This window comes from Morone saxatilis, unplaced genomic scaffold (genome assembly GCF_004916995.1).
Source record: "Morone saxatilis isolate NCDOM2014 unplaced genomic scaffold, NCSU_SB_2.0 Contig9, whole genome shotgun sequence".
Lineage (NCBI taxonomy): Eukaryota > Metazoa > Chordata > Actinopteri > Moronidae > Morone > Morone saxatilis.
In genome coordinates, this window is record NW_023340268.1 from 18,750,912 (window position 1) to 18,777,271 (window position 26,360).

The following is a 26,360-nucleotide window of genomic DNA, read 5'->3' on the forward strand; positions in this document are numbered from 1 at the left end:
ATGGATAAAAAAGTATAAAGTTTAATAATGAGAAGTTGCTGATTCGACAGCTACACTAATTATACTAATTTGTGAAAATGATTAATTTTCTCACAGAGCAGATACAAAACAGCTGTACTGTGAAGTCAAGCTGTGAAAAGCTCATAATGAAGCTAACAACATAAATGTGTGGCAGCACTGGTGTAGCCAATTCTTCAGGGATAATAACTGTAGCTTTTGTGTTTATGTCATTTAAGCATATAATAATAATAAAAAATCCTGTTGGAGCGCAGTTTACCATTTATTATTTCTATCAGATTACATTATGTGTTCATTCTTATGGTATCACATCATGGGTTTATCCATAGATTATTTCAGCAAAACGGTGATGTGAAAACAGATAATCAACAGTGTATTAAACAGAAATAATAAATGATAACCTCAGGAACCTGCTGGCATTCACACACTTTTATTATACGTCCATTATTTGTAGCATGAAATGGATTACTGCATAGAGAGGGACACTCAAATGAACACCCCCTCACTAATTAAAGCTGACAAATGACCATGGTTCTGAGCTCAACCTTTAAAAGAAAACAAAGACATGAGATGAATATCCATGAGGAAAAACATCAGAAACAAGAGAAATACGTTCAAAGATGTTGCCATGAGGCATACAATCTTTATTTATAATTATCCATGTTTTGTTGTTAAATTAAATCATTTATCTTAAACTGGGATGTATATAACATTTCAGTGGGGTCTGTGAATACCTGTCAGTATACAAGCTAACCATCTAAATTACAGTTTACCCACACATAATCTGCATAACTTTCTGAAATGTATTATTTATAGTTAATTAATCTCCTTGTCCTTTTCACACATTTCAGCAAAAAAAGCTCCATGTATGTTTTTTTAATTGTTTTTTACTGTGGGATTCCACTGAATAAAAGATATGCATTATGCATATCTCCCACACAAGTCAGTATCAATGACCTGAAACTTCTTCAAACTAAAAAAGAAGACTTTTCTGAAGGTGCTGCTTTAATGGGGTTTTATGTAGCATGTATTCAACAATAAAGACTTCAACTGGATGGACAAGTAGATCAAATACATGTGAATGACAGACGTTGTATTAATGTTTGAATATTAAACAATGAGTACAGTTTTAAAAGTGTCACTTAACACAGAGTCACCACATAAGTCATATAATGGACAAATCAAGTGCTGTTAATGCTGATACATGTGCTTGTCCACTAGGTGACAGTGTCCCCTGCAGAACAACTGTACACTGCTGTCGTCTACACGGTGGCTGATAAATCTGACATCACAAATATTGTGGCTTCTCTTCTTATCAGCGTGCTCTCGCATGGAGAGGAAAAAACGATCATGAAGACACTGACCAGGCAAATGTCCCATTATGTTTCAAGGCACATGGAGCAAATCATAGTCTGTTAGATAAGCACCACCAAGCTCAATTCCTGATGATACGGAGATATGAGCTTCTGTGTTTCTTGAAGTCATAAAGCATTCAGTATTCACATGTCTACAAGTTCAGCAAGTGAAGCTAATAATTTCCAGCCTGGACAAAACAATGTTTCATCAAACCTGCACAGCCAAAGATGTTGACATATACCCTACATGTATATACCCAACATTTTCTTCTGTGGCTTGTACAAAAAATCTTACTGTATCATGCCTTTAAAACTGACACTGTATAAACAACAATAACATAAACTTGTAAAGGTCGTTGACAAATTTAGAAATAATGAGAATAATTACAGCACAATTTGATGGTGAAATGAAGTCTTAGAACTCCCATTAAAGGCACTTAACACCTACTTTTAATGAAAAATATATGTCACAATGTACATAAAAAAAAACACAAAACATTATTTTAATGATAAGGCACCCCTGTATAGGCTGTATCATATGTCAGGTTCCCATGATGAATATCTATAAAGAACCTGCTGTTCTCAAGCACTTAAAACCTTTCTATTCATTTTTTGGAGAACAATGAGTAATGAAAATCTCATCAATGGCTTTACTATAGCACAACTCTCGATCCGGGTCTCCAGTAGAGCCCTTTAGGGCCAACGAACATTCCAGAAATCAACCCCAAAAACAAAGTTTTTTATCACAGCCTGCTCACATGTGGTTAAAAGGATGTGAATAAAAATTATGCGTAATCCTAATCCTAAATTTCTTTCAGTTTTGCTCCTACCTTTGAGGGAGTTTAAATTCCCAAAATCTTGAACAAGAATAGGAGTCTAAGATGAAGAAGAATAAGAGTATCGCGGCTCTGTGAGGCTGTACTGATGCTGACACAGCACTTCTTTGAGCTAAATGCTAATGATAGCATGCTAACATGCTCATGATTACAATGCTAACATGCTGATGTGAAAGCTATAATGCATAGATATAGAAACGTAGATACCACATTATCGATTTGACATGTGTCTGCATGGTTGCCATATTGTGAAAGACAACAGTCAAGAGTCCCTGTTCCTGTAGACAAATTTCACATTTTTGCATATGCAGCTGTAATTTTATAGAAATGATTCAGAAATTATACAGAAAAGATTTTTTTGGCATTTTTGCACATTTGACAATATTTAAAAAATCTTTCAAATAAGATGGGTTTGAACAGTTCTTGTCCACACCACGAGTTTCTAAAGAGAGATCCAACAAAGAATCAGTAGATTTAAGTTTACTAGAAAATAATGATGATCTTACAAGGCACACATTCAGTCAAAGGTTGTGCCCTTATTAGACTATGGTTTAAACCTAAAATACCATGAAATAAATCTCTGTCTAGTTTTTAAAAGTCTGCTCAATCACTGAATCAGCAATGGTGGTAGATAATCGACCAAAATACAAAAACAAGCAACCAGGCTTTGCTTTGTAACAGTATAACAGATATAGAAATCTACACTACTGGAGAAACTGACTGAAAAAAAATCTAACCCAATCTAATTTATACTTGATGTTGCCTGCATGTCCCAGTGGAGGTCGTGGCTGTTCAGAAGGTTCATGTTTTGGCATAAAGCAGATTAGATCTGCCCCCAGTAACTGAATTCATTCCAACAAGTAACCATTATCATGTTCACTTTCTAACCCTGACCCCTAACCCCTAACAAACCACATTTCATTAAAATTAGTTAATTAATTAATTAAGCAAGTTACAGTTTTGTAGTGAAGTCTGCATCTCACAGTATTGTTAGATCTTGACCTCCCCAATAAGCGACCAATGAGATATCTACGTTGCTTTATCTATGATACAATGTTTACCATGTTCACCATGTAAGTAACAACAGAGGCTGATGGGAATCTCATTAGCTTGCCTGGTATTTGGATATAACTCGAAAAAATTGCATTTTTGGCCTAATGATGGAGTTAGATGAAAAGGGATCACCAAAGTTACAATTCATCCTGAGGGGAACATGAATGTGTATCAAAATTCACTGCAATCCATTTAATAGTTAACTATAAATAATGTCACTGAAAACCACAAATGTCAACTTGCTAGAGGAAAAGTCCCAGAGTCTGGGAAGTTATTTGGGTTCGTCCTCTGGGGATTATGAATATTTCCTGGAGCGACTGGCCCACCAACATTGCCATCCCCAAAGCAACGCTCTCGATGTACATGATGATGAAGATGAAGATTTGGATTTTAGTATTAGTATTTAGTATTTTTTACTCCATATGTCAAAACTTGATGACAACAAAAAAATAATATATACTAAAGATTATTTCCCAAAATTTAATTTCTGGCAATGTGGAGAGGACTTTGAAACACAATTTTGACCATCTATTTGAGAAATTAAATTCACAGGAAATATTTAATGAATAAATAAAATATGGTGGGAGGCTAAGCATTTGTAAACCCCTGGCTATGGCCCTGTGGGAAATCTATGTGACACTATAGTTAAATATATTCTTTGGGGCTGATTTTGGATTTGATTTTAAGTGTCTCTTGGCTTTCCAGCTGCAATCAGACATAAAAGATACAAGTAGCTCGGTAGTGCAGGTAGTTTATGAGAATTTGGTCTGTGTGATGGAAAAAAGTTCTGATTCTCTCTCATACCTGCCTTTATTAGAATACAAAACACCTTCACTGCCATATGGTGATAATTCATACTTGAGTGATATTTACAGTATAGTCAGTTGTGCGTTTTCTTGTCAAGCTCATTAAAATGCTTTAAAGGTTTGGAGTCGAACTGCTTCCAATACACACATTTTAGATCAGCAGACAATAAGACGCTCGAAGTGACGCATGAATTACAATGATGAACTGATGCACAAAATAACCCTTGCTATGTGTATACATCATAAACTGTGGCATTTTGACTACTGCTGTCAACACGGCTTATTTTGTGCCAATGACCATTAATACAAAGCTTCCAGTAGCCACAATGCTAACCATTTATAGAAAAGAGAACATTCAGAGTATACACGTAGTACTAAAGCTTTTATGTATAGCAAGTATGCATGCTTTGACAAGACATCTTCTCTTTTCTTGTTTACTCTCAGATGCATTTGAGTTGGGATTACGGATGCTGAAACCAGTGGCAGTGTTGCTTTTGTCTTGAGACAAAAACTCTATTGGTTTGTCATCTCTTAAACAAAAGTGAAGACATACAAGAAGATCCCCTTTGACAATGTCTTTCAGCGTAATAGGAAGAAAAAAACAAACAAAGGTTCACTTGGTGATCATCCCATTGCACATATGGGCTTGGTATCATCTGCCTTTAAACATTCGGATTTTGTGTTTGTCTGCCAGCAGCAGGGTGACATTATATTCGTAATCGCCATCATGGACTCCCGTGTGTCGGAAAGCTCCAGCCAAATGGTTCTCCTCCCAGTAGTGGTGCCAGTTTCCGTACTGGTCTGCACCGAATCCAAACACGCTGACCTGGAGCAGACGAGGAACAAAAGCACACTAAAACCTCATCCACACAAGCTTCGTCCACTTATCCATCTGTGTCATGCATGTACTTAACAAAGTGTTTCAACTTACCTCATCACATATGTGGATAGCAAGCAATAAGCTGAGGAAGCCAGTGGAAGGATATCGTCCATGACCCTCGAGCCAAGACTCATAGACGTATTTGAAAAATGTGGGACTGTAAATCAACACCTGCAAAATAGTAATAGAATAGAAGTTCTACTCCTTTGTAATTTACTAAGATGGGAAAAAATTATTAATTTCTATATATTGAATTGCTTACATAATTTCACATAAATAACTCTGTAATGAAAAAGAAATATCAGGAAGAAAGAATATTCAATAAAAGCTTTATAGACTATGTACAGTCAAAAGAATATGTACTTAGGCCTGGGGCTGTTCAGCAAAATCTTAATGCCACAGCAGCACAGAGTTTGTTCTTCTGGATTATGGCATTAATAACAGGATGTCACCCCATTCACTGGCAGATACTGAAGGCGTACCACTCTTGTTTTTGATATGCCAATTCTTAGAGGAATGCCACTTTGATTAAGTGTTATGTTGATTCTGTTTGACCAACATATGGCACATTAAAACAATATGTCCCTGACCGATACTCCTTCCCACCACCATATGATGATTGTTACTGGCATAGTCCTCTGCTGTCGTAACGGTATGCCTAATGCACAGTATCACTCTTCTACTGACCACTTATTAAATTAAATGAAAAGACTCTTTGGCATTATGGTCAAGCTATGTCCAAGAATATGCTCACTACTTGTACTGTTATATGCTATATAGCAACAGTGAGCTGCACTACGTGAAAAGTGGCACCTGTCAGTGAAGGACAAGTGGTATGCCAACAGCAGCGACATACCAGGCTTACCTCAGTAAAGAATCATCATACACTGGCGGGTGTGGTATGTATCAGTGACATGACTGGTATATGGCGCATCATCACTTGACATGATGTGCCAAATACCAGTCGACCACTTGACAAAGTGAAGACAACAACTCACCTTATCTTTGTTTGCCTTAATCCTGGACGTAACAGGTATATATGTGCTGTAACACAAGGAAATACCAGGAGCTTAAAATCTTGTCTTGCCTGTCACGCTGTTTTAGCGGAACACAATTCTGCTTATTTATTTCAATCACTGCTATCCCATCCTCAATATGATTTTAATCTCATTTAACCGAGAACATGTCTAAAAATAAATGCCCAGTGTGTCTTTCTTTATGAAGAAAGCAGCTTAAATATTATGGGCAGATTTAGAAGTAATTACATTAACACATGCTGCTCACTGTCAAATTTTTTGCATTTGTGTCATGCAGAGTTGTTTGTCATCCCAGGCTGGTGAAGACACTGCAATGTTGAAACAAAAAAATGGGTTTGAATAAAGGTGTGTGCAGCTTCCATGAGGGGTCCATATTCAGTTTGCATATAAAAATGTTCATATGCAAACCATTTTCACGCAAAATCAGGTTGAGCTGACAGTGCAACAAAGTGCAAATTTACAGCCAGTGTCAATTCCACACCACGCCTGTGCAGACTTCATTGAAAATGTAAAGGGATGGCATTTATAGACGGAAATAAAAACTAATGGCTATATGGTAAGATACAATCCGGACAAATGTTTCCAATTAAAAAAAGGTTTATCAAGGCTGTTGCCTCTGCAGTCTCATTAAAATTCAAAGATTATACAGACTGGTCTAATTCCGTTATAAATGTGTACTGTACATCCAGTTCCTCTACATTCTGTGGTGAGTGAATATGAAAATGGCCTGTTATGCGCCTGGTGCATCATTTTCTACGCTACATTATAAACCCTGTTACTATTCAAAGTCCAAGTGTGTGAATGTGGACCAGAAAAAAGTCACTCCTGTGTCCCTTCACACAGTTCAGTCTTTTCATAGAGCCCAATTTTATTTAACAAGACTAGAAAATGTAACAAAATAATTCACAACACTCAGTTAAGATCTAATGGCTGTTGGGCTAATGCCGACATTATTGCCAGTGAAGTGAAAGTTAACGGTGCAGAATGATTGCTTTGGCAGAGTTGGAAGACAACTGCACATTTATAGGAAACATTTGTTTGGATTTACTCGTCCTTCCACCATCTAACATGTTGGCGTGTTTCAGTTATTGGCAGTGGCGTTAATTGGCAGTAGCTCCATTTTTTTCTCCTGGATGTCCAGTAATCAAGCTAATGATTATGGGTCATTGAGAATGAAGCAGCTGAAGGTGAAATTTACTGGAAGATTAAAACTGAGTGATTATCCTTGTTATGGCAATATGACAAATAGGAATGCTGAGCGAGTGTGATTGTTGTGACAATCTGGTATTTGGAGAGTGTAAATGAATCTGGGAGTGCGACACACGCATCAGGCACTGTAATGCATTAATGCTGTTTATATTTCCAGGACAATAAAAATATTATTATATTAAAATAATTATGGAAGGGCGCCCGTTTAGCTCAGTCGGTAGAGCTGGCGAGCCATGTATGAGTTGCTGCAGGGGCCCAGGTTCGAATCCGACCTGCAGCCCTTTGCTGCGTGTTATCCCCCTTTCCTGTCTATCTTCGGCTGTCACTATCCAATAAAGGCAATAAAAGGCCCCCCAAAAAATACAAATAATAATAATTATGGAAATTAGGAAAAAACATTAGAGTCTATTGTATTAGAATGCCAACAGATATTCACTGGAAGAGTGATGTGTATTTACTTTCTGTTGTGAGTCATATAACTAAATTACATAGAGAAAATAGTTTACATAAGCACACTGATGTCTCTATTTCCAAGCCAGATTTACTAATTTTTGATTATTTTGTGGCAGTGCAACAAGCTGTAACATACCTTATCAACTCAAAAAGCAAAAAAAAAAGCCTTGTTTCTGGGAAATGAGTCTTACTTTTTGTCTGAAAAGAAAAATAATATTGTCAAGCATGTTTTGCATTGGAAAAGTAATCTTGTTTTAAGAAAATCTATCTCATTTTGTCTTAATAAAATAATACAGCTAATATTGAGCCAGATTTAACCAGTAAGCCAGCAAGTAAGTCACTTATTATTATGCTGTTTAAAGAGATTGTGTCTTATTGAAAGATTTCTTTGCTAATTTTTTAATCTAGATTAAGGTTAAAATTTCTTAAATCCAGCTCAATAAAGTGACCAAAATACAAATACTATTTTGTGCAAGTCTGCCTTAAATAAGAGAGTTTTCATTGCTTGTAATAAGCACAACTTGTTTCAATGTTTGGCATTTTTTCTAGTTTTAAGTAATTTTCAGTAACTAGATTTTTATACTAGCCCATTGGCAGATACAAAAAAAAGTATTATATTAAAGGATATTTGGCTTGTTTCTAGAAGAGCCATTTTTACAGCGTATTTTTACATATCCCGTAGACACAGAACAACATTAACATTCATGTTTCTAGCCACCTCAGTCCAATATAAATGTTCCTTTTGGGTCTGTTATTCAGGTAACTCCTGAATCTGGCACCTTAGTTGCTAGTGTAAAATGGATTTATCAGAAGTTTTTTTATTTTCTGAAAATAGCTGTGTGCTCTGGCTGGAAATTAGGTTAAAGAGAGCAAAATAAGGTACAGTTACGAGCAAACGAGAAAACCAAAACAATGAGCTGAAAGACACTAAAAAGATCGGTAAAGCTGATGGGAGCAGCCGGGTCACGTGATTCTTTGTGGGTTTGTTGCTAGGAGCAACACAATCCACACTGCACACAGTCACTTGATTCAGTCTTAATATTAACATAAAGATTGGTGCACTTACTGTTTAATGGTACCCGATGTCAGGGCACTAAGGATCCACTGTAGGTCCAAAGTCTTGAAAGGGATCAGTACCAGACTGGTGGTGTTGTCCAGGTCTATGGCACTTTCTGGGTACATAACATGATGTGTTGTTCTGGCACCCACATCCTCCTCAAAACCAGTGGTGGGAGCCTGGTTCATTCTGTGGGGACAATGAAGCAGAGTTTTTTGTTTCTGGGCTGTTTTTCTAACATCCTCATTTCCCTTTTTTCTAGTTGCTTTCCAGGACAGCTCAAATCAAGGTTTATTTCACCCACGTGTTACAAAGATGGAAAACATTTAGCTTTTGTTGCTTTAATACCCATAATCTACAAACGGGTTAATTTCAGCCAAGGCACAGAGACATGAAAAATCAGCCATGATCACTATTTTAAGAAAAAAACATGTAAAAATAAAGACAGGGACAAATAGAAAGCACAATTTGTCCCTCTTCAATGTGTTTTGGGCATCCAAACGCCAATTCAGAACAATCCGGTGTCCATTTAGAGCTCAACAATTACCGCTTGGCAAGCTAGGCGAGGCGTCCCTATTATTATGTCCAACAATACTCACTCAAGCTGTAGCAGTAATTGGCAGGAACGTCGTTTGACAGTGGCAGTTGGTTTCGGTCAGTGGAAGGAGGTGACATGGAGAAGAACAATCATGAAGCTGACCCCGTGTGCGAATAGCATTACCTGTTTTGGCGCTCCGGTCTGAGCAATATCATCTTCCTCATTACTGACTCTGAGATGACAGCTATATAACAACTTGACATTTTCAGCCTGAGCCTGTCAGGACTCAAAACGACCTCCAGCAAGAGGCATTTTGTGTCTGGGCTATCTTGCAGTTGATGAGATTTTTTTGCTATTTCATGCTGCAACTTTACATACATGTTGTAGCCTATTGGGTAAAAAAAAAATACCATGACCTTTTGCCTTTGGAAATAACTTTTAACTTAACAATGAATTAGTCACCAAGGCACAGACACACCGAAGTGATTCATGTTTTCATGCCTTTTGTGCTCTGTGCTCAAACCCCTAGGCCATAAGACAGACCACTTAGTTACATTAATAATAACAATATAAAAGGTATTGTTGTATTTCATCAATTAAATCAAGTCAAATCAATTTTATTTATACGTATAGCCTCTTTGCACTTTGTCTTAAATGGGTTCTACAATTTTCTAAACACAACACCCTCTATCCTATCCGACTCACATATCACCTGTATTTTGTCCTTAAAGGTCCAGTGTGTAACATTTAGGAGGATCTATTGGCAGAAATGGGATGTAATATTCAGATATGTTTTCATTAGTGTATAATCACCTGAATATATGAACCATTGTGTTTTTATCTAAAGACACCAAGGGTTGCCTTCCATGGAGTCCGTCATGTTGAACCGCCATATTTCTACTGTAGCCCAGAAGGGACAAACCAAACACTGGCTCTAGATAGGGCCTTTCATGGGGTCTGCGAGTTTCGTGGCCACTGTAGTTTTTCATTCACTCTTCACAGCTTGTTCTTATTCTCATGTCGTCAAATACGGATGTGAACAGTGTTCAATTAGTTGCAATATGCAACCTCACCGCAAGATGCCACTATATCCTACACACTTGTCCTTTAAAGCGGCAAACGAAATAACTTGTAAACACAACACTGACATTGTATCAACTTTTAAGTTGGTAGCTAGCAGCTAACGTGGCTGTTATGATGTTAACAGTTGCTCTTTAATACATCCAGCAGATATGAAGCAGCATTAACATTCACTTGAAATTTTTCTTTCTGACCATCTGGTGAATGTAAGTCCAATATTCTGTTTTCTTTTAGCTGTTTTTGATCCGCACCACCTCCCAAGAGACACGTTTTTAGCTCTTTGGTGCTGAAATGCGCCGCTGCGGTCACCCGCTAGATGCTAACTTTGTTGAATCACTGCAAAGTGCTGTGCGCTGCATCTTGAAACAAAGTTGGTGAGAGGGCAGTAAAGTTGCAGTCCATAGAACCAAAACACTGAGCTGAAAGCTGCTAAAATTCTCTGTGACTTCATCATCATCATCACCAGTCAACATGCATTCAGTCATTTGACCCAATGTTGATGTAAACGTAATGAATATTTTTTTCAATTCAATTCAATTCAATTTTTTTTGTATAGTGCCAATTCATAACAGAAGTTATCTTTTTCAAAACTTTTCAATTCATTCATTCAGAAATGCATATATGGCTTTCACAACCTTGTGTGAAGTGAAAAACCAAGTGAAAAACATCTAATCCAGTAACCTACTTAAGTTAAAAGGTTGATGTGTGAATTAAATCAAGAACCTAATTAAAAACATATTAAATCAGTGTATAAAAACAACAGGGGCATAGAGACGTGATGCACAGCTGCCTTAATGCAACAGTTAACTAAAGCAATGCTACAGCTGTGAAGGCCACTCAGTCCCAGAGGAGAGAAGTGTTATGTCACCAGTAAGAAAGCTGCTGCACCAGATGTGCTCATCATCAACACAGCACTGATTATTGCGATATTGCGTCATCAGTTGTAGCATTCTGGGAAAAGGAGCTGTATTTTACAGAATAACAACGTCATTTTATGTGAACGCATCTACAAAACTCACAGCACAGAGTGTTCGGTCCATTTTACATCAGAGATGGAAAGAAGGAGGACAAAGAGCAATTGGTTTACTCTCCATTAACAAGTAATGTGTACTGCCTCCTCCAAACCAAACCAGCTTTGTGGCACTGACTGAGCTAAAACTGCAATGTATGGAAGAAGAGAAGTATTAGCACGAGGTTTTATGGTGCCATATCTCTGTAGAAAAGAACAGTTTTTGACAGAACTATGTTGGTGGATTTCTCCTTTAACGGTAACTAGAGCTTCTGGGAATTTAGGAATTGCTCAGCAAATGGATCCCTACTGTCCAGAGCAGATGAGAAAGTATGGCAGCGAGGGCAGAGGAACACCATGCCACATATTAAATAGTATAATGTGAAGAATCCATCACTTCTGCAGCACATTCAGAGATATTCTGCTGTAATACCACATTACTATGTGTTAGTACTTGCAGGTAGTTACAGCTGAGGCTTTGATAGAACTTCTCAACTCACACACAGCAGGAAAACAACAATAAACTCTGCCTTATTTTTTCCTCCTTTTGTCTTTTGCTATTTTCCAAAGATTACCAAACTATATCCCATTTCATGCTGTACACAACAGCGAAAAAATGGTGAGGCACTTTGCTACTGCAGAACAGCACAAAATTGTCTTTAATTTTGTACAACAGAACAGGCATCTCTTTGAATATTCCTTTTTTTACCAATTTTTTGTGTTGCTCAAAAGTTCCTCTTGAGACAGCAGCGGATCTAGTGGGGAGGCATTGGCATCCCAGTTTGGTGTCAAATGTCAAATTGAACACATTAATTTAGATACATTTAAAAATAACATGAACACATTTAATTTCATGATCTGTTATATACATAGTTAAATAAAAAAATATTTGTATTTGGAAAAATGTCTGAAACAATTGACTGAGATGTTTCTATTCAATGCTTTACTAATTTGCTACAATAATGTAATGCTTTTGAGTTAAACTAACACATAATAATAAAGCATTTTTGATATATATGACTGTTTGCAGTTAAACCAGCATATATATCTGTTCCCTACCTACGCCCCCAATGAATCAGCGCCTGCTTCAGACCTGTAGAAGACTGTATGGATCTTGCCATTACTCACTGTGGGGGTCAATGCTACAATAGTGCAAGTCTGTAAGGGGCACTCAAGAAGTTAACTTAAGTTGTTAAGTGGATTCAGTGGGCCACCCGTTCACATAATCTTGTGGGGGCGTGTGGTGTCAACTGCTCTAAGGAGGCGAATATTTCAGATTGGTCTAATCAATATTCAACTTCTGCTCCAACTCCCCCCTGGCACTGGGAATTTGTACCAGATGGACTTAAAACAAACTGAAGCAGATGTATTGAGCCTTTGAAAAGCCCATCTCACCAACAAGATGGTTTGCACAGGAAAACAAGGCTTTTTACCTGGAATACACAAACAATCAGGAAACACAGGGCACAGCAATGTGAGATGAAGAATGTTTTTTGAGATATTTAGATGGAATCATATCTCAATATTTTTGTGCACATCACATCACTTATGCAAAGATTGTCTTTGTGTGGCTCTCTGTTAATAGATTTAGAGAATCATTGAGGGTCTGTAATACCCTGCCAGACAAAGCATGAAACCAGGACAGATGACTCATTCTCAGTGGAGCAGTGAAATTCAGAGTGGAGGTCTGACAGATATCTTGACCAGTGATTTATAGCTGTACTATATGGTGGCTGCAAGTATAAAGCACCACTACTTTGAGCACCAATCAACTTCACTCAACTTAAGTGATTCTTAAAAGCTTAAATATAGTAATATATATAATTCTGGTTGAAATGTGCAAAGGTCTACAGCACTGATTTGATTTGATATTTCTCAGAGTTGAAGCTTTTCACTGCAGACGGCAGCACAGTTCCGTCTGTACATATTTTAAGCAATGGACTGCACCGAGAACATCAATGACTTGAAAAAGAAGACTATGCATGAATGAAACATCACTGAGACAGGTATTGTAATTGTTTAACAGGCTGGTGTGGGCCTGCAGCACACCTGCCTATGATGGATTATGAGATGAAAAAAAAAAAAACAGAGCTCGAATTATGTGGGAGCCCCTTAAAGACCTGAGCTTTTCTGAAAACAACAAACATTTTAGTTTGGGAAGTCTGAAATAACTTCATCTAACAGCATTGATAAGGCTGCAGTGAATGTTTAAGAAATAACTTAAATAAAATGAAAACTCCAATGTGCTGTCATCTGTCGTTTTATATTTGAAGGCACTCCTTGTAACTACCACCACTGCTTCCATGTTAACTGAAAATAGAGGGGGTGTGATGGATACATCACTCTCTACCGATTGGTTAGGGCCAAACAAAACAAAATAGATCAGAATTGAGTGCTCAAGCTCGCAGTGTGAATGTAGCCAAAATGTCAAGCTGAATAATTGCAGTCAAACTAAATGGCAATGCAGTCTGATTATCAGGCTATTGATGAATGGGTACAGGTTTAAAGATTATGTCTGTGCTGGCTAACTAATTGATGAAAGCTATGTTACTAGTGTTTTCGTCTTCATATTTACAGTCTAATCTATTGTTAGTTCTGACATTAAAACAGGATTGAGATCAGAAAGGATTTCTTTCAGACGTATTGTTTGCTGCCGAACCAGGTCTGAAATCTCCTGTGCACTTTTCTCTCTGGGAATGTCCTTTTTTTCTTCCTCTTGAAAAGTGCAAAAAGTGAGACTGTGATCCTGAGAAATGATTAATGGTATCTTTAATGTCAAGGCTGTTTGCCTGTCAGCGGGCTGTTGGACATTATTTGTCTAATTATTATTCATTTGTCCTCAAAATGCTCAAAGCCATGAACCACACTATTCCATAACATGGCCCCCGTGCTTCAAGGTGCAGCCAGATCAGCAGCATGACATAGCCAACTAACACTTTAAAGGTCAGCGGTATTTCAGTACTGTCCCATTTCTACATGAGTTTGTTACCATTATTCTCATTTGTAAGCCTGACTGTGTGTACATTTTCAAAATGCCCATGCAGTTCCAGCTGAATAATAGTCATGATGAGAAAACGCTGTGTACATTTTTATCAGGTAGTGAAGTGAAGCAGGGGGGCCAGAATGAGGCAACAGCTCCAGATGAGATGAAGGCACAGGCTCTCAGGTGGGCTTTTAATGCTTGAGGCTTTGTAATTAACAGGGCTGATACTTAAAGGTGCAGTCAGCGATTCTAATCCAATACACTTCACACACAAATGCAAGGAATATCTCCTCACGGTCCGCTAGCTGTCTGTTCTCTGAAAAAGAATCTGGTATTCGTTGCCTTAAATAGTTAAAGTTTATTAGCTCAGACTATTTAAGCATGAAGTATTTGCGATATTTGATTTGAGTAGTAACTTGCGTAACTTGGGTAAATTAAGTTTATTGTACCAATTCCATTGAGTTAATTGAAGTTTAAACTAGTAAGTATAATACACTTGTATGCAGCATTATAATGCTTACATTTTTGTAATGATATGAAGTCAACTTTAAAAAAATTAATCAGTGGAACAAACTGGAATTAAATATCCAATACTTAAAATACAAATTAAATAGTGCACTCAAAACAACTGAGTTGCTTCAACAATGAGTAACTGAAGGAGGATTAATTTATGTTAACTTACTTCTTTTATTAAGATTCCAGGCATTAAGAAAACTATATAGAAACTGCCAATCTTCTCGCTGATGGTCTTGTTTGTTTATGTAGGTCATACAGACACAGTATTTAAATGAGACTGTTTTATAACCAGTTAAAAATTTTAAATACTTTCTAGTATGTTTAACTTGTACTCAATGTGGTACTCAAGGCTGTTTTGTTAACGGTGTGGTACTCTGCCTGTTGGCTATATAGACGGCTTGCAGTTGTTCTGCAACTACAGCTGACATTATCACCAGCATGGACTGATGAAATACCAGCAGCCTCGGAGAAAGAGTTGACTCACAGACTGTACTCCTTGTTGGCAAATTGCAGCATGTAGCAATCAATTCTTGATCCAGTGAAGAATTGGAAGAGTGAAACCTATGCAGTTTCATCAAAAGTTGAATGTTTTTACCTCTTTGTCCAGTCCAAGTAAGATAGCCAACAACAATGAATGTCCTTTACTGACTGACTGATTGATTCCTCATAATAACAACCCTCACCATGCATTACCTCGCACAGCTTGTTAAGGTAGCGCTCATCCTGAACAATGTGGGAAGACGTAACAAGAGCTCAGACTCGTTAAGAGCACACTAACGAGCGCTCCCTCACATTGTATATCACATTTGTTCAGCATTCACTTAACAAGTAAGTCAGTAGCTGGGGACGCACACAGTTTTTTGGGTGCTCTCACCTTTGGTGTCATTTCCAAACAAGTGGTTTGGTACCCAGTTGGACTCGCTTGTAGCTATGTAGCTGCATCTTCAGTAAAAAGAGGAAGAGGGATTGCTAAAGCCATACAAAAGCTACAAGGCCCAGTTTAATTACATTTTCCTTTTACAAATAACAGATATTTGAAATTTTTGTGCTTGCTAGAAATCCAACAGGCTAAATAAGCAAAGCAGCCAGAATTAGTAATGCCAGCAGTTTAAGCCGCTATTCATGTTAGGCTTTTTGTCTTATTCCGGTTTCACTGTGTGGTTTGAAAAAAAAAAAAAACCTAATTAATGCACACATTACATTTTACTCAACCCTCAATCCTCAACCCATCACCAGCAGGAAGAAATAAAAACACCATGTATACACTTCACTACTACATCGATACATTCTTCTCACCTTACTTATTATGTTTGTTAGCTGGGGGAGCAGTAATGCCGAGCTACGTTCCACACAACGGATAAAAAACAAATAAATTAAGGTACACGTAATGTCACCTGAAAATGATCTGTTAAAACAGGCAATCATCATTTGAATTCATGTCACAAGATGGACATCTGATGGATGCACTTAAGTTAGCATTGGCAGCTCAATCAAGCCTCTGAACTCCACGGTTCCTGGTGTCACGATAACAAATAGGCGAGGAGACAGGATTGATTGCAGAGAGGCTTGTGCTCGTGCTCAAATGAAGTCTTAATTCAAAATTTTGGTTATGATGGATCCTCAAAATCACTGTTCCTGTTGAGCTATAATAATAATAATCATAATAATAATCATCATAATAAGGAGGAATAATTCAAAAACAAGCTTCAATACTTGAGCTTTATTCAAGCTTTGGGGCACTGATTACAAACACAAAGTGCAGCTTATCTGTCCTTAGTCAGAGGTTGTTGATGGGTAAGAGGCACTTGTAAGAAATGTTCTGGTCATTTGTGGGCCCTCGGAACATTATTATGGTAATAACACTCTCACAGAGAAAGAAAAAAAGTTAATTTCCTGAATCTTGTAAACAGATTTAAAGAACATCATTATTAGTTGCCTGGAAAACTCGGAAGACCGCCAAAGCTAGAAAGCTCATGTATTAGTTTTGTGAAAATCCTGGTTTTAAAGCCAATTTCAAGCAGGGATTTTGAGTCACAAATGTGACGTGCCTACCTATTACATCTGCTGTCCTTAAGATCCATCTTAATGAAGTTATTTGCAAGGTCTTACATCATCGTGTAGAATATAAGCTTGACTGAGCCTCAATTCAGCAAAGTAAATATGAATGATGAGACAATCGCATATCCAAGACAGCTTACTTCTTTTCAAATAAGTATGCTGGTGGGCCGATAGAGCGTACAGAGACACTGAGGGTATGTGATTGCATATTATCAGATATTCTGTGATCAAAAGAGATGTGAGTGATTATACTAATATTTATCAATCTTTCTTTGTCTGGATTTGGAGACACCAACATTTCATAAAAAATATTCTGGACATGTGCTGCCCTCAAGCATGCTGCCCAAGTTTTGTGAAATATGTATTCCACACCTTAGTGTTACAGTGCGTGTTCCGGTGTAGCTAGGGTGACCTTTTGGCTCAGCACCATGGTTTCCAACCAAGCATGACTCCAAATGTGATGCTTAGCCTGGAGTAAATAAAACAGCATATTTCTATAGCATGCTTCTGCAGCAAACTATTCTGCTAATAGCAAAGTAATAACTCTTGTCTTGGTGCTGTCCCTGCCATCCGATAATTGAATTGGTAGACAATGCCATGCTGCTGTCACAGCGGGGGCTGGCAAAGAAGATAAGTGCAGTAATGTGGCTTTATACAGAGGCAACATGTCACAGCAGGTTGACAAAGCCACGCTGTGATAAATTAAGAGCCATCCAACAATACTGCGTGAAATTTGCTTAAGCGGTGCTGTGGTTATTCTCTTGATAAGATCTTCGTGTCAGCCACATCATCATGAAGCCCATTTGCCATCAATCTTAACAAAGATTATAATGAGTCCTCATTTCACCCAGAAAATCAGATTGCTTAGTGACTGTCTAACAGCCCCCTCTAAAGCATCCACACCTTAATTCCACAGACTCAAAGTACTGTATCTTCATTTTGATGCCGTTTTAGTAGTAGGCTGGGTCCAAAATCACTCCCTATTTACTATATACAGCAGCGCACTATATTTTCCCTCAACCATTTTATTTTAGTGTTTAAATTCTGACTGTAAAAGTCAAACTATGCCTTAGTGCTACAATAACAGAACAGAAGATAATCAGGGTTCCCACGCCTCGTGGAACGTTTAGGGACTTCCAGTCATGGCAACATCTGGAAACTGATTAAAATGATATATGAATCTAGGATTCCTTCAGTATTCTTCGTTCAGGAGTTTTTTTTTTACCGGGGGCAAAATTATTTGCAGAGGCCTCCTCCCCTCCAAAACCCCTCCTTGGACACAGTGATTAAAACCTGTATAAACACTGAATAAAATGTTTCTCCGATGCTGTTCAGCAGATGAAGGCCGTCCCGTCCCGGTTAAAATGTAGAGTTAACAATGACCAACTAAATGAACTAAAGGGTGTATTGTAAAAAGAATTGCCCTAAAACTGGATAAAAAGTCTATTTGTGACAGCTTCTGGCAGACAACAACGCTGCTGCATATGCAAAGGGGATATGATACCATCGACAGGCCACCACTACCTGAATAAAATGACTTCTATACATAAAATGATTCCTCTGAACACACAAATATTTGGCATAATGTCGGTACAAAAATACACAACATAGGTGTAGTGTTTTTAGACATTTGAATTCAGAAATGTTACATATTGGGTTGTAGCTGAATTTAGTCCATTAAGCAGTAGTACTTTTTCCAAGACTGTTGGTTAACATTACTGGCACGAAGTTAACACTGACTGTATTTACATCATCACGACAACAAGATACAGACAGAATCCATTCTTTGCATGTGTTTTACCTATGTAAATATTGTTGTGCTATATCTGTGTCCACACAAGTCACACGCTTATTTTGTTTGTTGTTTTTTTCCACTATATTTACACACAGACATAGTTTTGTTACTCCCCTCATCTTTAAGTTGCGCTTTCCATTATACCTAATTGATCATGATGTGAGAGAAGCATCTACCAGGCCAGTTTTGCTTGTTGTTTGGTCCAAATTGTTCCTCCTTATCTCCACTATGTGTCCGAGCTACAGGAGTAAGTGTGATTCCACTATCTCCGTGTCTTCAACTCCATAAACTTAGCTGTATTTTCACATTTTCTAGATAAAAGCATCGACTTTGTGTCTAAAATGTACTTTTTTATCTGCAATCAAATACTAAGTGGAAATGGGTATGGTGTGTACTTTTAAGTTTCCCTCAGATAAGATGTCCAAAAAAATTTGCTTTTAGCAAGTGTAAGCATCGGCCTATCAATTAGTTTGTCTTAGAAGAACAAAAACATAATTCCGTTCTGGTTTGAATAAATATGATGACTTATTAGATTTTCAAACGACACATCTTTAAAAAAAAGTTATTCATAAGGCACAGAGCTCATTTCTGTCCATCAAAGAAAGGCAGATGCAAAGGCTGTTTTTATGACTCAGATCTATTTTACCACTTCAATCTGCTGAGTAAACAAGAAGCTTTAGCCAATAGGCCAATGCCGCTTAATATTCATAATAGTCCATAAAGCAGGATTTAAAGGATCTGAGTGAATTGCATTGTGGATATTTGAAAGACAGTGGTTTTCAGTCTCTGTTCACACTCACTGTGGGCTGTGTTTCCATATCATTTCTGAGCTGATATCCCATCAATGTCATTGGTTTGGAACATTTAGCTTAAATATTAGTGTTATCTGCTGTTACTCGCAATAGAAAAAAATCATCCCACCGTCTCCTTAAGTCAGTAATTTCTGTACAGAAACAATGTGATGATGGGATTTTTATTTCCTATAGTATACATGTAGTAGATAGTGTAGTGCAACATTATTTTAAATTATTATATAATATTCTAAGAACAGTTCAGGGGAATACCACTCCACTCTTTGGGGATTTGCATATTTTGCCTCTGCAGCCCTTCACAAAACCTGCAAAAAGACAGCCAAGTCTCAAATCTGTGTACAGCCTGGAGATACTGCATATAACACTGAACTGAAGTCTGAGCGAGAATGTTTGTTTACCCTTTGACGTCCAAATTAGCTTAATTTTATCATAAAGCCGACAGTTTTGCAGCAGAAAGCACACCCACACCCCCTCTGAGAAATTCTGCTTGTCGTGTTTTCCATCTTTTCCAATTTATTCTCTGCAGAGCTGCAATTGCTGTGACAGATTACAGGGAGCGACAAACTCCCCTCTTGTTTCCTACCACCCTAAGGCAAAGGAAAAACATTTGAATACTCAAATTTTTTTGTTTTCATCTGCTGCTTTGTTAAGATAGTTTTCTCAAATTGAGTGACATCTCCAACCACACCTCTTGAGTGCAGTGCAGGCGTGGACGCAGCAGGAATACACGTGAAAAAGACAGGTACAAAACACAACAAGCAAAATGAAAGCTTTTACCTGTGTTTGTCTGCCACTGAATAAAAAAACAACAATGAAAAAAAAACATGGTAAAGCATATGTTATGGATAATTACGGTCTATTGTAATTTAAAAAAGTACTTTAAGCCAAAAACTGTCTATGATGTAAACTTGGGTGAGAACTACAGGAAGCCAGGGGGAGCTTGGCTCCTCTTAATAAGACATGAGCTCCCCTGAAAACATGATGTGTATTAGATTAGATTAGATAAGATTAGATATTCCTTTATTTGTCCCACAATGGGGAAATTCCAAGGGGTCTCTAAAACACTGTTAATATGCTATTTTTTCCCATGCATTTCTATTTTTCTGTATGTTCATCATCATGGATCATGTGTAAATTTAGGCTATTATTGATATATGATTCATGCATGAGGATGATTCATTACTAATTCACTTTAATAATAATTCTTCCCATCACGATCCAAGCATGATGCGAAATATCCCAAACTTCACTTACTTAACTCAAAGACCCACTCAGTCTGCACGCCAAATTGTTATTATTCCCTGACAAAAGGGATGTGGTTGGCACACTGTATAAGGAGAATATTATTGGGTTTGTTGATTGAATACAACAAGCACCTTGAATATGTCAAGCTGATTATTCTTCACCACATCTGACATCTGATTGAACTAATTATTAATCAAATGACATAATAAATAAACAGAAGCACAATGCAAATAATCATTAGTTGTAATAAAATTAACGAGCATGTACAGATTGTTTTCAATAGGGTCTTATATTATCATTCCTATCGGTGATATAATTGTACTCAGAAAGTTAATTCTGGGAATGAGGCAATAGCACAGGTTAACCACATTTATCTGGAAGGCGAGTGGTAAAATGATGTCAGTGACACACATCAGCGTTTACATACTGACTTCCATTTGACCTACCTTGCCATACTTGTGTGCACGCACATTTTTCCTTTAACATTAAGGCGAGACCAAAGCAAGGATTTTAGAAATACTCTAATCTAATAGTCTAATTCCCAAACGCAACCCCAACTGTACCCCTATAGAAGATTTTGACTATCTACCAAAATTTTTTTTCTTTTTTGTATTATATTTTATGTAAATCTCCAAAACTGATGGTCTAAATACTTCAATACTTAAGTATTTCAAATCCTTAGCCACACTGAATGGAACATCATTTTATATAATTCTTAGGGGCCAAATACTATACCCTTATTTGCATATGTACTTTTTAATTTAATTAAATTTTTACCTAAAGAAAGTCAAATTATAAGCCCTGAATGATGGAGTATTAACAACATAACTGTATTGCCAAAATCTCATTTACGTTTAATAGCATTTACTTGTTGCAATATCATAAGTGATAAAAATGTAGCCAAAACTACAAAAATAAGACCAAAGTTTAGAAACTAAAATGATCCTTTAAACCTTTAAAAAAAAAAAAAAATAGGCAGTAAGAGACTATTGTTAATGACAGAAATGAATACATTTAAAAAGTGTGCGGCTGTGTTACACTCATAAATCCCACCACAGATTGAAGTGCAAACTGACCTTATGATGAAATCACTGGAGTCGATGAGGCCGCCATACTGGGAGCCCTTCAGGTTCCCAGAGTTCCCCACCACGGAACAGGTCCTGCAGCGCTCTGGGCTGGTGTCCATGTAGAGCACCTCATCAGGGATGACTTGGAACAGCTCCTCCACCACTCTGCTGAAATTGGCCGGCTGCCTCTCTGACTGCAACCACTGGTGACAGAGCAGAGACAGGCCTCAGAGAGCGCCACGGCTCCAGGGCCACTTTAAGTAGAAGTGATTGAACAAGGGCAGCGGAGCTCGAGACACCGAGCACATTTCTGAAATAACCTCAGGGGCGGCTTAGCTTCGTCTGCGGGGGCTCTTTTGGCCTGGCCTTCTTCTGGTGGCTTTGAACTCGGAGAGACAGCAAATAAATGCAGGAATGTGTGTGCACTGTATACTGTTACATATTGTGCTATGGCAGCAGGAAACAGAACGGATACACAGTGTTCTGCAACAATCACTCATGAGTTTTAGTGAGTCATGGTCTAAGTATTATTGAGGAGGCTTTTTTACCTTGCCAATACAGTCGTGGGGAAGCCATTTAAGATTTTTGAATGTTATTTGGCATTGAATATGGGTAATAGCTATTATTAATTGAAATATAGATTTTAATCATAAGACTAAAACTCTACTTCAGTATAAACCTTGATGTATTATACATGCACATCATATATTTATAGTCATATTTTCGGTTTCATATTTAGTCATGTAAGATGTAAGTTTTCACTTGGCACAAAGAGCCCAGGTACACCTGAAAGGTCATGCCCTTGTCTTGCAGCAGCGCAGCCCGAACCATCTGGCCAGGCTACAGTTGATATGTGACACTTGCCTCATCAAGCTGCCTGTGAGAAGCATTTCCTGAAACGACTAGTGACAGGAGGCAACCTTGCAGTAATTTTTCTATTCTTGCCTCTAATTGGACATGGTGTGAGGTGAATGTGGGAATACCTAAGGCACTGGATGCCTTCCAGACAAAGGTGGGATAATTGTGTGACATAAATTTTGTGAATAGGCTTTTATAATTTAGAGAGCTATACTCTAGTAATGGGAATTACAGAAAGTACAGCATATATTGGTTGGACAGAATTAAATCAAGGCTGGCATGTAATTAGTAATATATCTCAAGTGAATTCTAATTTACAAGAAAGTGGATTTAAACAAGAAATCCTCCATAAAATACTTTAACAGCTATTGTATCTAATAATCTTGGGTTCATTTTTATGTTTGGTGTGTTTCATGCTCCCTTGGATGACTGGCAAAATGTAGGTGTCATTACATCCATTAAGATATTTTCAGTGGAGCTCAAATGGAGTTTGATGGTTTTAGCTACACTAACAGTAAATACCAGGTTTGGGTGTCAGTCACTCCGAAACGTTTCCCCTCGAGCAGCCATTTAACAGTGACACTCAGTAATCATACTGGTGACAAAATCCATCATGGAGGAGGCAGAGATAACAATTCCTCCACTGACTGCAGTGGCAGGTAGTATTGTAGGCTACAAGTAAGTACTAGTACTGGATATTTGCCAGATATACATTTTTCTTACTTCAATAACTAACTAGTAAGGCTGAAACTTCACATTAGCTCTAATTGGAAAGGAAAGGGTTAGTCATTCATTAAGCAATACCAGCATGACCAGAGAACATTACAAATTGTTCAAAAAAAGAATTTATTATTATTCTCCCATAAAGTTGGGGGGTTGGCAGATGAAAAAAAAGAATAGTCAAAATATAAACAGCCGAGGCAGAACATATCCTCAGAGTTATTCTAACTTTTAGTCCCTAGTATGGAACGGCGAATGCACTGGATCCTACACTTCCCATAGTGCAACACAATAGCATCTTCTGTCAGACCCTCCCAGACTGGTAAAAGCCCACCTCCTTCAAACTCCACACCCCCAGTTTGTAGCCATGGGCTCCTGATGACATCATCAGGGCTAGTTCCTCAGACCTGCCAAAGTTCCTCCAGAGCCACTCAGGACTTTATCCAACTGTTACAGGCCGAGTAGCACGAAGCATGACGTAAACTGATCTTGATGTGTAAAATTGGTGGAGAGCTATTCTGTATGTTCTGTTAACATAATCAGCCTTTGTTTCTTAAAGCGACAGTGAGGCTTAGCTAAAGGGCTCAATGAATCAATATTGCTATCAGCCTTGTATAGGCTAGTTTATCAATCGAGGAATGTTAAAGTGAATAATTCAACATTTTGGGAAGTAAGAACCCAAAATGCTGAGAATGCTGCATGAAAGATGAGGATCCATACCACACTCATCTGATGAAGCTAAAGCCAGCAGACACTTAGCTTAGCTAAGCTTAGCATAAAGACTAGATGCATGTGTAAACAGTTGGCCTGGTTCTATCCAAAGGTAAAAAATAGGTCTACCAGCTCCTCTAAAACTCACAAATTAATATTTTATATCTCTTTGTTTTTGTTTAAAACCCCACACAACCACAGCATTTATTATGTTAATTAAGACAAGATGTTACGTGTTAATTAGTGAGCTTTTCTGTGGCTAGCTGTTTCTTCCTGCTTCCAGTCTTTATGCACGTGGCAGTGGTATTGATTTTCTCATATAACACTCGGCAAGAGAGTGAGTAAGTGTATTTCAAGTCAAGTCATGTCCATGGTAGACAAGAAGAAAAATCTGTATAGCCAGATACAGCCCGAAACGAAAGCCCAGAGGTAATTGCAACATGTTCATGCCAATTCTTTGGGGGCTGGAGAAATGCATCATGAGATATGTTGTTGAAGCAGTTAGAAAAGAAGAACAAAAGTAGAATGCTTTATGTACAGTATTATTGAACATGAATGATTTAAATGAATGGTCATGCAGTTGGGAATAACTATAGTCAAAGCACATATTCATGAACAGAAGAGGCATAGTTTGCATAATGTGTGAAACATGCATTATTTCAAGAGGACACAGGATTTTTAGTGAGTGAATGGTTATGGTGTCACATATACATATATATACATACATTCATTATGATGGAAAATGTCTTTCTTAATCCGTAGGTGTGGGAAAAATGGTGAGACTAAACAATAATTTCCATATCCACCATCTCACTTGTTAAATGTGAACAAATTGTGCGTGGGAGTTTGCTTCACAACTTGATCCTGGTAAAGATCCCTTGGATTTGAAACAATCAATGTGGCAAAAACAAACACTTCTTGGGAGCATTACAGCAAAATGTGATCTCTGTTCTTTATTCATGATCTTTCTTTTCAGCACCTCATCAGCTTTCAGAAGCTGAATGTGCATCTTTGTTTTAGCTTTTTCAAGCCTCTTGAGTATAGCATTGCAAATCTCCTAAACACATCCTCTGAATCTTACCTGCCACCATTTAAAGGTTTCATCGGAGAGGATGCTGTTCTCCCTGGTCATCAGAGGGTGGATGGACTGATTGAAGTGCTCGGCAAACCAGGGGTCGTCCTCCAGCTCCGTCATGCAATGTCGACAGGCGCATAGCCCTTTGGAGAAAAAGTTGTCTGACAGACGAAAAGCGTACTTGAAGAAGTAGAGTGAGGGGTCCCGGAAAGTGTAACTGAACAGGAACGTCGTAAATGTAATGACGCAGAACAGCAGAGCAAAAGTCCGGATTTTCCTCTGCTTGGGTAGAGACATGTCGTCACCGTCAAAATCAGTTGGCTGGGAACTTTGGGAGTGCAACGGACAAAAATAGCATCATGATAAATTTAAAAAAGTCCCAAACGTGTGAGAAAAGAGCAACCCTGTTGACTGCATGGTGCAGGAGGCTCAAACATATCACTTCTGTCCAATGAGCATATCCTGTTGTTCTTATCTTTCAGACACCACAGAACTGGGTCCATGTATGTCCTTCAGTCCATCAATGTGGTTTCTTTGCAGACTCATCTAAACCATAGGAAGGTAAGTCCACTGTTCTGTAAGCTTGATGCCTCCTGGTTAGTCAGATTCAGCCAGTTTTACTGACCGCTCAATTGTTGACTCTGTGAGGTCAGTGACTGATGTGTCGTTCATTCTTTAATGATCCACCTAAAGGGCAAATAAAGAACATTTTTGTGACACACATACTGGGAAAATGGGGGAAAAAACAGCCTATGGGCCTCTAATATGGTTTAACTTTTTAAGTACACAAGGGAGTGTGAAATCTGCACAAATGTGTATTCTTGTTAAATTCACAGTACTAAGAGTTCCAAGATGAAACTGAGTCTCTGTAACATCACACTGCTATTTTCTGACTATGCACATTGTTACATTTACAGTGTTTTGTTTACGGCTCTGTTTGCTCTGCCAAATTACACAGGATGCGTCACATCGCTCAGCTCTTAAAAAGACCATCGAACACCAAAAAATGTCACGATTGATTGTGAAAATAATTTTTCTGGCCCTCCCATCTGACTGTTAAGAACATGTCAATAACTGGAAGCGGATTTTGTTAACTGAGATACAAGTCTAAATGCACAATCATTGACAAACTGGGATAATACCAAAATGAGTCATTGATCCATGTGTCACATTCACAAATGTTCAAGAG

The 26,360-nt window shown here is 37.9% G+C and overlaps 1 protein-coding gene across 1 annotated transcript; it reads right to left on the reverse strand.

The window, feature by feature from the left end:
* Positions 1-436: 436 nt before the first annotated feature.
* On the reverse strand, positions 437-25,852 carry LOC118342301 (CMP-N-acetylneuraminate-beta-galactosamide-alpha-2,3-sialyltransferase 1-like). The gene is made up of 6 exons (XM_035680792.1): positions 25,178-25,852; positions 21,817-22,010; positions 8,714-8,893; positions 5,947-5,992; positions 5,000-5,119; positions 437-4,894 (listed from the first exon to the last, which is right to left on the reverse strand). The coding sequence occupies exons 1-6, from the start codon at positions 25,466-25,468 to the stop codon at positions 4,721-4,723; spliced, it is 1,005 nt and encodes a 334-aa protein (XP_035536685.1). The 5' UTR covers positions 25,469-25,852; the 3' UTR covers positions 437-4,720.
* Positions 25,853-26,360: the final 508 nt, after the last annotated feature.